At 41.7% G+C, this 12,415-nt stretch overlaps 1 protein-coding gene across 2 annotated transcripts in view; it reads left to right on the top strand.

The window, feature by feature from the left end:
• Window positions 1-8,823, top strand: part of MCCC1 (methylcrotonyl-CoA carboxylase subunit 1) — an 83,784-nt gene extending 74,961 nt beyond the window's left edge. For both annotated transcript variants that reach the window (XM_516898.7, XM_009446912.3), the window contains 4 exons: window positions 2,089-2,226; window positions 4,403-4,510; window positions 6,705-6,776; window positions 8,475-8,823. In XM_516898.7, coding sequence (XP_516898.3) covers window positions 2,089-2,226; window positions 4,403-4,510; window positions 6,705-6,776; window positions 8,475-8,603 — 447 coding nt within the window. In that variant the 3' untranslated portion in view covers window positions 8,604-8,823. The remainder of the gene's footprint in view (window positions 1-2,088; window positions 2,227-4,402; window positions 4,511-6,704; window positions 6,777-8,474) is intronic.
• The last annotated feature ends 3,592 nt before the right edge of the window (window positions 8,824-12,415 follow it).

Here is a 12,415-nt window from a genome sequence, read left to right as displayed (position 1 = left end):
GGGGTTTTTTTTTTTTGTTTTATAATAGCAATACTAATGAGTGTGAGGTAGTAGTATCTCACTGTGACTTTGACTTGCATTTCCATAATGACTAATGATGTTGAGCATCTTTTCATTTACTTATTGGCCATTTGTATATCTTGTTAGAAAAATCTCTGTTCGAGTCCTCTGCCAATTTCTTAATCTAATTGTTTTGTTGTTGTTGTTAAGTTGTAGGATAAATTGAAAAAATTGTAAAACCTAATCACAAGTACACATTCCATTAGCCATCAGAGTGATAACATTATCACACGTTCAGTAGCCTCTGGAAAATTCCACTGTGTACTTATGAGAGAATGAGAGTATAAAAAACAAATAATATCTTAATCTTTTTTTTCTTTTTTTTTTTTTGAGAAGGAGTTATGCTCTTGTCACCCAGGCTGGAGTGCAATGGCATGATCTTGGCTCACCACAACCCCCACCTCCCAGGTTCAAGCGATTCTCCTGCCTCAGCCTCCCAAGTAACTGGGATTACAGGCATGCACCACCATGCCCGGGTAATTTTGTGTTTTCAGTAAAGACAGGGTTTCACCGTGTTGGTCAGGCTGGCCTCGAACTCCTGACCCCGGTGATCCGCCCACCTTGGCCTCCCAAAGTGCTGGGATTATAGGCGTGAGCCACCACGCCTGGCCTTCTTAGTCTTATTATGACTTTGTGGATGCCCTAAAAGGGTATTAGGGACCCCAAGGAACACATAGGCCATATTTTGAGAACCTCTAGTGTAAAGTTCATGGTAATCCTCAATTAGAAGAAGACCGTTACATTGGCAAAATGGAATGCTTAAATGGTTTATTAAAAAGTGGGAATTCAATCAAATTCCTATAGTAAGGTACAACTTCAGGGAATAGAATAAATCATTTTTAATATGAGCTAAGAGATGTCAAATCCTGCAGAACAGATTTGTCAGTGATATGTATTAGACCTCCCAACACTTTGAGACACATTGATTTTCTTTCTGTGAGATTCAGAAAAACCATGGAAAGTCTGCCTACTTGGGTTTGAGGGTTATAATACATATTAATGCCTCTGGTTTGAGATTATTTCTTGTCCCTGTTAGCTGGTAAAGTAGATTGCCAATTTGTTCTAATCTGCTCATGGAACTACATTCACAATTTTAAAATGTGTTTTCGTGAATCTTTAAACAAAACTGTTTTCAATCTAACCTTTATGTCCTAAGAATTCCACAAACATTCAAATGGCTGTTTTAGTAGGTTACAAAGCATAGTAAAATGTCATATTTAACTTAGGATAGATGAGAACCAATGTGTAAATATTGCAGTGTGACCTATTTCACCTTAGTCTACGTAATATATTTGAAAAGAATAGCCATGTGACTTCTACACTAGCATTGTGGGAATTGAAAGGAAGACTAGAGAGAGAAGATGTAAATGGATTTTTTACCTCAGGGAAATTTTAAAACAGAAAGGTTCCACGTCCTTTTATCAGCTTCCTTGAAACATTGTGAACTTTGTTCTTTGGCATATGGTCTCTGAGAGTGAGAAAATTATGGCCAGTCTCCAGCTAATTTATGTTCTTAAATCATAACTGAAACCCATGAATTGGGCCTACATGTTGATAAGATAAAAGAATATCATCTAATTATGTGATTCTGGCATTTTCTTGGTGACTGACTTTGGCACAGGAAAACTAAATTTGACTTCAAATACTCAGAAATAAGTTTATATTACAAACATGTAATATATGCAAATGAATTTTAATAATTTTGCATAACTTGGTTTGTATTTTTGTTTCATATTTTTAATGCTATCTTTATATGTTTACGTGAACCTTTATCTATAGCATTATGGTGCTATGGATAAGTTATATAACTTTTTTTTCCCTTTTAATTATCTTCCTGTCATTTCTATGTAAAGTATCTTGGTTAGGAATAGGGGAAAAGTTCCATGACTTTTTAAAAAATATATGTTATATATGTTTAAGACATATTTTATGTTTTAAAACTACCAATAGTGAAGAATTGATTCTGATCTTATTAATTCTGTAGTGTTGTTCATTTATTTTAAAAATCTTATTTTTCATTTTTTTCAGATTGAAGATAAAACTTTCCAAGTCCTTGGTAATCTTTACAGAGAGGCAGACTGCACTTACCTGAAATGTTCTGTTAATGGAGTTGCTAGTAAAGCGAAGCTGATTATCCTGGAAAACACTATTTACCTATTTTCCAAGGTAATGTCTCTTCTTTATAATATCCCTCCTGGGGCATGGGAGAAAACTGTTTGACCAGAGACATTTCACTGAAAGAGATTAGAAAGATCCAGCTTCCTTTGACCACTGCTGTGACCCTTTTCCCTCAGTTTCCCGCACCATTCTGTGTTTCTTTGCCAAATTCCTGCCCTCTGTAGTTTCCCATTCACTTCTCTCGTTCACACAGATGCTCACTGATAGACACATACCCATTTTCTTCCTGAATTCTGAAACAAATCCTTCCATTTTCTTTGTCAGAGCATATCTCCCTGCTCAGTGGGTGGTGGTATCTCAGGGCTTTGATGTCTGAACACTTTTCCCCACCCACCATCCCCCTGACAACTGGAATCCTGGTGATTTTGGAGGAGGTGACCACTGAGAGAGGAGTCTGTGGACCAGTTGTTCCTTGTGGGGAAGGTGGACAGTAGGAAGGTGGATGGCATTACTGGTGGTCTCTTGACAGTCAAAGGATAGCCGAGGCAGGCTTTGCATGGTTTTGGTTAGAAGCCTGCTGCCCAGTGAGTCCTTAACCTTCTGCCTGGGCAGAAAGAGGATAATGCATTATCATATATGCTGTGGCCTCACAGTGCTTTGTGATGTGATTCCTTTAGTAATCTAGTAATTAAACTACTATATATGGAGTTGAGGATGATCCCACTTTGCCAGGCATTCCTTTCCATAGCCAATTACGCTACAGTAATATGATGATAGAGGCCGTATAATGGAATGGTGAAGAACTCAAGTTCTAAAATGTGAAGCTGCTTTGGTTCAAATTCTGCCTTGCCACTTAACAGCCATGTGACCTTGGCCGTTAAACTCTCTGGGCTTTAGTTCTCCTATCTATAAACAGTAATAATAACAGCAGTAACAGTAATAATAATAGGTGCAGTGGCTTGTGCCTGTAGTCCCAACACTTTGGGAGGCCAAGGCAGGCAGATTGCTTGAGACCAGGAGTTTGAGACCAGTCTGGGTAACATAACCCCATCTCTACAAAAAATTTTAAACATTAGCCAGGCATGGTGGTGTTTGCCTGTAATCCTAGCTACCCAGGAGGCTAATGCAGGAGGATTAATAGGCTCAGGAGTTCAAGGTTGCAGTGAGCTATGATTGTGCCACTGCACTCCAGCCTGGGTGGCAGAGTGAGACCCTGCCTCTAAAAAATAATAATAATGACAGTACCTTCCTCATAGAGTTGTGATGATTCACGACATGATGTGTGTGTTAAAGATAGTTCCTAGCATACTGTGCATCTGAGAGTGGGGATGCTACTGAAAATGGCTTCCAGGCAGTGGCTACTTGTTGTCTACAGTGAATGCTTTATTCTTATTTTATTTTTTGAGATGGAGTCTTGCTCTGTTGTCCAGGTTGGAGTGCAGTGGTGCCATCTCGGCTCACTGCAAGCTCTGCCTCCCGGGTTCACTCCATTCTCCTGCCTCAGCCTCCCGAGTAGCTGGGACTGCAGGCGCCCACCACCATGCCCAGCTAATTTTTTGTATTTTTTAGTAGAGATGGGGTTTCACCATGTTAGCCAGGATGGTTTCGATCCCCTGACCTCGTGATCTGCCCACCTTGGCCTCCTAAAGTGCTGGGATTACAGGCGTGAGCCACGGCGCCCAGCCTAAATCTTTTAATATACTGTGAGGCATGTATACCGTTACGCCTTTACAATGGGAAACCAAGGCTGAGAGAGGTTTAATAATTTGCTCAAGGTCATAAAGCTAGATTAGAACCCTGGTATTAACGGTGACTAATTTATTTTTTTTTTGAGTCAGAGTCTCACTCTGTCACCCAGGCTGGAGTGCAGTGGCGCAGTCTTAGCTCACTGCAGCCTCTACCTCCCAGGCTCAAGAGAGCCTCCTGTCTCAGTTCCCAAGTAGCTGGGACTATAGGCGCGTACCACTACACTGGGCTGATTTTTGTATTTTTTGTAGAGATGAGGTTTCGCTATGTTGCCCAGGCTGGTCTTGAACTCCTGGGCTCAAGCCATCTGCCTACCTCAGCCTCCCAAAGTGCTGGGTTTACAAGCGTGAGCCACTGGGCCTGGCCATGATGACTAATATTTAACAAATTGCTGGGAAACAATTATTACCTCAGGTATATTAGTAAAAATATAGTGATAGGATGTTGATTCGGTTTTCAGTTTGTTTTCTGTTTCTAGGAAGGAAGTATTGAGATTGACATTCCAGTCCCCAAATACTTATCTTCTGTGAGCTCACAAGAAACTAAGGGCGGCCCCTTAGCTCCTATGACTGGAACCATTGAAAAGGTAATCACATGACATCTGTAGAATGATGTTCAGTAAGTTTTAATACGTGGCTTTGTTAAACTTGTCATTTATGTCCTTTTCCCTTTCTAAACCTTGCTCATTGGAAAGCATCCACTTCACAAAAACAAGAGGATCTATTACAGATTCAAATTGTTTATTACAGTCCTCACTGAAAATACCCATTTACCTAATTTATGAAAAAGACTGCTGTTTTTGAAGGCAGGCATTTGCATCAAAGTACAAATAATCTAAATTGTCTTTTTATGATTAAAACTGAGCATTCATTAAGCATTATTCAAAAAAACTGGTTTTGAATGTTAAATTTAATAGCAGCAAATTTTTCATGAAATAATATTTTCTTTAGTGTATGTAGTTGCATCTGTGTTAAGGTAAAAGGCTGGTATCGGTGAAGAACAGTACGGTTTGGTGTTGAATGCAGTATATAATTCACAGTTGCAGTCCATACTGTCTGAGTCAGTTCAGGCTGCTAGAACAGAATACCATAGACTGGGTGGCTTTTAAACAATAGAAATTTATTTCTCACGATTCTAGAGGCTGGGAAATCCATCAAATCACCAGCAGATTAAGTGTCTGCTGAGAGTCTACTTACCGATTTCATAAACAGCCATTTTTTCTCTGTGTCCTCACGTGGTGGAAGGGACAAGGGACCTCTCTTCAGGCCTCTTTCATAAGGGCACTAATCTCATTCATGAGGCCAGATCCCTCATGACCTAATCACCTGCTAAAGGCCCCACCTCCAAATACCATCATCCTGGAGGTCAGGATTTTAACAAATGAATTCTGGAGGGATATAGACATTTAGACCCTAGCACATACTGATATAACATCAAATGGTGATAGATCAGTATCCGTAGTCTCCTTTTATATACTTGAATACAGTAGAGTCTCCTCAAATACACTTAAGTCATAAAAACTCAACTGTATATGCTTGGAACAAAAAAAGAAGAAGAAGAAAATAGCTACTTAAATAGTGTGGGTGATTTCAGCCACTATTCTCCTTTGGAAATATTTACCCGAAGTGGGTATGAGCTAGGAGACCTGGATCTGCCTTTAGCTCATTTGATTTCAGTTCCCACAGGCCTCTCATAGTGCAGGCATCTCTGCACAACTCCGTTAGTCTCCCACTTAGTAGCCATGTTAACCAAAACGAAAGTGAGACCATATAGGATCTATGAGTCCATTTATATGTATACAAAAGAAAATAGAAATCTCTTTCTGGGGTTGCTAATAAGTTTGATTCTGTTGCATGAAGATTGTCTTCACATTTACTACACAGGGCTCTGAAGACTTCAAACACACTTACTATACTTAGCCCTAGACAACCCCAAAACAAGAAAACCAGTCAAGACCCTCATCCCTCTTCCCTCTCTGGGGAAGACATTTAAGTATATTAGTCCTTCCCTACTGGCAATGTGTCTTGTTTCTACATTCTTGAAAAAAATGAAAGGATTTCAAAATACATGGAGTATATTCATGTGATTCAAGCAAAACTAAGTGGTTTTGGGGGTGGGGACAGGGGACTAAGCAGTGCTACCCATGGACGACAGTGCCAGCAATGCCAGATTGACCTGTAGGGCTCTCATTTGACCAGTGCATTTGGGCTGTAGGCCTCTGATTTGACCAGTACATTTGGACTGTAGGCCTCTTATTTGACGAGTACATTTGGGCTGTAGGTCTCAGATTTGACCAGTGCATTTGGGCTGTAGGCCTCTGATTTGACCAGTACATTTGGGCTGTAGGCCTCTGATTTAACCAGTACATTTGGGCTGTAGGTCTCAGATTTGACCTGTACATTTGGGCTGTAGGCCTCTGATTTGACCAGTGCATTTGACCTGTAGGCCTCTGATTTGACCAGTGCATTTGGGCTGTAGGCCTCTGATTTGACCAGTACATTTGGGCTGTAGGCCTCTGATTTGACCAGTGCATTTGGCAGATGGCACAACCACATGGGCTCTACTTCTGCTCTGTAAGTTTATATACCAAATCTATGGACCACAAAGGACCTCTGTGTTGTTTTTTTTCTTTTAATTTATGTTTTATTGTTTATATTCATGGTTTGCAACATGATGTTATGAGTATATATAGACAGTAAAATGGTTACTATAATGAAGCAGATTAACATATCTAGGACCTCTGTGTTTTCAAATATTAACCTGTCACACTGAATCTCAAGGTGTTTGTCAAAGCTGGAGACAAAGTAAAAGCGGGAGATTCCCTCATGGTTATGATCGCCATGAAGATGGAGGTAAGGAAATCATGAGTTCATTTGCTATGAGGACTTTGGGAGCAATCATACCTAATGGTTCTTTTGCCTTATTTTGTAAGTTAATACCACCTTAAATATGAAAAGCCATGATTGACGAAGCATTAATTGTAGGAAACAAAACCAAACTATCATTCTTGTAGAAAAGAGTTTTACTTTAACTTTGTGAAATTGCACCTGTCATTTCTGATTCTGAAATTAATGAAATTATCAATAGCTTGGAATCAGGCGATAATCCAACTGAATGTTAACTGTTGGTATTTTCTAAGATAATCCAACTGAATGTTAACTGTTTGTATTTCTGGAATGTTAACTGTTGGTATTTTCTAATGTTAACTGTTGGTATTATCTTGGTTCTAAGGCCGAACCAAGGATGCCAGGCATCAGTTTCAAAGTGAAAACCTCAATCAAATTAAATTAGCTGTTTAGGTTTTTAGATGGTTCAGATGGTAGGTCAGTGATTCTTAGCACTGGCTGAATATTGCAGGCAGTCCTCAACTTAACAGTGGTTCAATTAAGGATTTTTCAGCTTGACAATGGTGCAAAACCATACACGTTGAATATGCTCCTCAGCTTACATTGGATTTATCTGGACCTGACCCCATTGTAAGTCAAGGAGCATGTGTACAATCACCTGGGGAGATTTGAAAAAATTCTTCCCCAGACCCATTGAATTGCAATCTCCAGGAGTAGAGCCCAAGGATCAATACTTTTGAAAGGCTGGGCGCAGTGGCTCATGCCTGTAATCCCAGCACTTTGGGAGGCAGAGGCAGGCGGATCATTTGAGGTCAGGAGTTCATGACCAGCTTGGCCAACATGGTGAGACCCCATCTCTATTAAAAATACAAAAATTAGCCAGGCATGGTGGTGCATGCCTGTAATCCCAGCTACTCAGGAGGCTGAGGCAGGAGAATTGCTTGAACCTGGGAGGCAGAGGTTGCAGTGAGCCGAGATCTTGCCACTGCACTCCAGCCTGGGTGACAGAGCGAGACTCTGTCTCAATTTAAAAAAACAAACAACAAGGCCAGGCGCAGTGGCTCACGCTTGTAATCCCAGCACTTTGGGAGGCCGAGGTGGGTGGATCATGAGGTCAGGAGTTCAAGACCAGCCTGGCCAACATAGTGAAACCCCGTCTCTACTAAAAATACAAAAATTAGCCAGGTGTGGTGGCACACACCTGTAGTCCCAGTTACTTGGGAGGCTGAGGTGGGAGAACCGCTTGAACCCGGGAGGCAGAGGTTGCAGTGAGCTGAGACCATGCTGTTGCACTCCAGCCTGGGTGACAGAGTGAGACTCTGTCTCAACAGCAACAACAACAAAAAACAAAAAACAAAACAAAAACAAACAAACAAAAAACTGTTGAAAGCTTCCTAGGTGCAATTCTCATGTGAAGCTCAAGTTGAGAACTGTGAGCTACACCAGAGCTTCCCAGTCATATCGTTGAAAGGTTACTGCTGTGTCCCAGTGTTCATTCCTCTCAACTTGTTACTGTTCTCCCTGTGTGCTGTGATGTTAAAAATAAAAACAACAACAACAACAAAGCGTTGGAAAGCACCGAGAGATGACAAAACATCAAAGTTGGCTACAGTTTTCATTTTTGGTCTCCCTTTCTTGACTTGGTGTATACTCAGTCCTCATTAGTATTGCAGCTATCATTTGTCCTGTCATGTGTCTCTGCAGCATACCATAAAGTCTCCAAAGGATGGCACAGTAAAGAAAGTGTTCTACAGAGAAGGTGCTCAGGCCAACAGACACACTCCTTTAGTCGAGTTTGAGGAGGAAGAATCAGACAAAAGGGAATCGGAATAAACTCCAGCAAGGAAATGGCCAATTAAGTAGTGTCTTCTCTCTCCACCAAAAAGAGGAAGTGCCTCCAGCTTTTCTGGGGGTCTCATAAAGAGCAGTTTTACTAAATGATTGTATGCTTGTGCTGAACACCTTTCATATTGGAGAATCATGCATTTGGGTCACTAATTATCTCAAAATATTTCATACTAATAAAGTTGAATTATTTTTTATTGGAAGCCAATGTTTGTTTCTGCCTCAAATTTTTTACAAGGTAGTCTCTTTTAGGAAGGGGGGAAGAGAAAAGGACATTTAATTAAATGAATTACTTTCCAGTTGCTGTTATGATGAAAATGAGCAGTAATATGTTTCAGAGACAGGTGCCCTGGAGTTCAACAACTAAGGTTTTGTCTGGCCAAAAAGCAACTTGCTAGGTAGTTTAAAAGACATGGATATTAGTCGGGCATGGTGGCTCACGCCTGTAATCCCAGCACTTTGGGAGGCCAAGGCGGGCAGATCACTTGAGTTCAGGAGTTCGAGACCAGTCTGGCCAATATAGTGAAACCCGTCTCCACAAAAAATAAGCTGGGTGTAGTGGTGTACATCTGTAGTCCCAGCAACTTGGGAGGCTGAGGCAGGAGAATTGCTTGAACCTGGGAGGCAGAGGTTGCAGTAAGTCGAGACCGCACCACTGCACTCTAGCCTGGGTGACAGAGCGAGACGCTATCTCAAAACAAATACATAAATATAAATAAGTAAAGACATGGATATTGTTTCTAGTGTTTGTGATTGGAAAGTTTCTAACTAGATTGCCTCTGCCTTTATTGTACTTTCTAAGCTTATAAAAATATATGTATTATATATCTATTACATGCTAAAATATATTAATATTTAATATAACATTTTGGTAAATTTGAAAAGCATAATTTTACAGAAAAAGTTGGTAAGAGTTAAAAGCCTGAACCTGCTGAATGCTTTTTTTAGAAATACTTTTTTCATTATGAAGAAAAACCATTCAGTTTACTTTTGTCTAGATTCTGTGTTACTTTTACTAACAGATGTGCAGCCCTTTGCATTTTTATATATTCATTGAAGTGTTAAATATTTGTTGAATTGAGTTCTTGCTGAATACATAAGACTATGCTAAATGTTGTGGAAAATACAGAGAAATATAAAAGATGGTCTCCGTACTTTAAGATGCCTATAATTGGAAAAGTAACACATAAATCATGTCTGCTATGATTAGAATGGGTCCCCTATATTTCACGTGTTAAAAACTTAATCCCCAAGTTCATGTGTTGATTAGAGGTAGGACTTTCGAGAGGTAATTAGGATTGGATATGGTCATAAGGGCGGGGCCCCCATGGTGGGACTGGTGGCTTTAAAAGAGGAAGAGAGACCTGAGCTGGCTCGCTCTTGCCCTCTTGCCATGTGATGCCCTCCACCATGTTATGACACAGCAAAAAGGCCCTCACCAGACACCGGCCCCTTGATCTTGAACTTCCCAGACTTCAGAACTGTAAGAAATAAATTACTTCATAAATTATCCAGTCTGTGATACTCTTTCAGCAATGCAACACAGTCTATGACAATGTCGAAAGTTACAGTTTTAGCAAGGGTGCCGTTTCCCCTTTCCAAACAAAACTTTCTCTGTTTAAAAGAGGGAAAAGCAGCCGGGCGCGGTGGCTCACGCCTGTAATCCCAGCACTTTGGGAGCTGAGGCAGGCAGATCACAAGGTCAAGAGATGGAGACCATCCTGGCCAACGTGGTGAAACCCTGTCTCTACTACATATAAAAAGATTAGCTGGGCATGGTGGTGCGTGCCTGCAGTCCCAGCTACTTGGGAAGCCGAGGCAGGAGAATCGCTTGAACCAGGGAGTCGGAAGTTGCAGTGAGCCGAGGTCATGCCATTGCACTCCAGCCTGGTAACAGAGTGAGACTCTGTCTCCCAAAAAAAAAAAAAAAAAAAAAAAAGAGGGAAAAGCAAAAGGTGCTGTGATGGAAATTTCACATTGCTGTTTGCCCCCTTTCGGAGAATGCTGTTTGTATCCTTCAGTGGAACATGGTTGAGTTCACTGTTTCATTGTTAAGTGACTGTGTTGGGGATATGTGTATTGAAGGAATTCGAAGCCAGCTAGCCCAATTACCCACATATTGGTAGAATTCTTTCTTTAGGATCTTTGCCAGTTCTGGTGCTGTGTGAGCAGAGTTATTTTGCACATGAGTGCATCTGTTTGTGCTACAGACACTTACAGAGCATTTGCTCTACACTAGGGCCTCTGGAACAGAGATGGTAAGAAATGATTTCTGCCCTTGCCCTATCTAATGGGAAACAGGATCCAGCTGCATAGAAAAATGTAATATAGGCCGGGTGTGGTGGCTCACGTCTGTAATCCCAGCACTTTGGGAGGCCGAGGCAGGTGGATCACCTGAGGTCAGGAGTTCGAGACCAGCCTGGCCAACATGGTGAAACCCCATCCTTACTAAAATTACTAAAATTAATTGGGCATGGTGGCACATGCCTGTGGTCCCAGCTACTCAGGAGGCTGAGGCAGGAGAATTGCTTGAACCCCAGAGGCAGAGGTTGCAGCGAGCTAAGATTGCGCCACTGCACTCCAGCCTGGGCAATAGAGCGAGACTCCATCTCAAAAAAAAAAAAAGGTAATATAATTGACAGTAAGTGGTATAATATACCAGTCTACTAGGTGCCATGTGCGGTGAGGTGAGTGAGGTACTAAATTCTGCTTTGGGTCAGGAGGCAGAGGGAGAGGCAGTGATGTCTGAACTGGGCTTTGGAGGATAGCTGTTTGCCAGATGGAGAAAGAAGGTGGTGAGTCCAAGGCCACTGCAGGCAGAAGGACTGGCAAGGTCTAGAACAGTAAGGCATGAAGGCATGCAATGTATTCAGGGCACAGAGTGGATGGCCTGGGCCACTAGGCAGAGAAGGGCAAGCAAGGGACGCAGCTGCCTAGCAATAAAAGGCCTTCTCTTGTCCCAGAGGACTTCATTCTGGAGGCAGTGAGGAGCTGCTGGAGATTTTCAACCAACTTAAGTTTTTCACGTTGTATAATGTCCACAGTCTGGAGTACAGGCCGGAAAGTGGAGAGAGGCTGGAGACAGTCCCAAACAGACACCAGATATGTGGGCCAGGCTGGCTGCAGCGGCTCAAGTCTATAATCCCAGCACTTTGGGAGGCAGAGTCTGGAGGGTCACTTGATGCCAAGAGTTGGAGACCAGCCCCACGCCGCCTGCCCCATGTCTCTACAAAACATTTAAAAATTAGCCAGGCATGGTGGTGCATCCCTGTAGTCCCAGCTACTTGGGAGGCTGGGATGGGAGGATCGATTTAACCCAGGAGTTTGAGGTTACATTGCTCTGTGATCACATGCCACTGCACTCCAGCCTGGACGACAGAGTGAGACCCTGTCTCAAAAAAAAATAGACAAGAAAAAGTACAGGTCAGAGTGGGGAAAACAGACTTTGGTGCACATCTTGACTTAAAAGTACTTCTCTGTTGGATAAGACCCATTAAAGGCATGGACCAAAACAGTCATTAGTTGGGGAAAAAGCAGCTTGCTACCTTCTTTTTGACAGCAGCATGGCTCAGGTATTTAATAACCAAGAGAACAACAACATTTAAGAGCCCCAATGATTGCTTTTTGATCACAGGGGAGAACACATAGCATTGTAGCTGAAATACAGCGGTTAAAATTCTTGCATTCCGACCCTAGCTTTGTCACTTATTAGCTGTATTGCCTTGGGCAAGTCATTTAACCTCTCCGAGCTTTATCTGTAAAATTGAGGTGGCAGCACTACCTCACAGGCTTGTTTTGGA

This window comes from Pan troglodytes, chromosome 2 (genome assembly GCF_028858775.2).
Source record: "Pan troglodytes isolate AG18354 chromosome 2, NHGRI_mPanTro3-v2.0_pri, whole genome shotgun sequence".
NCBI classification, from domain to species: domain Eukaryota; kingdom Metazoa; phylum Chordata; class Mammalia; order Primates; family Hominidae; genus Pan; species Pan troglodytes.
This window is presented reverse-complemented; position numbering and strand designations above follow the sequence as displayed.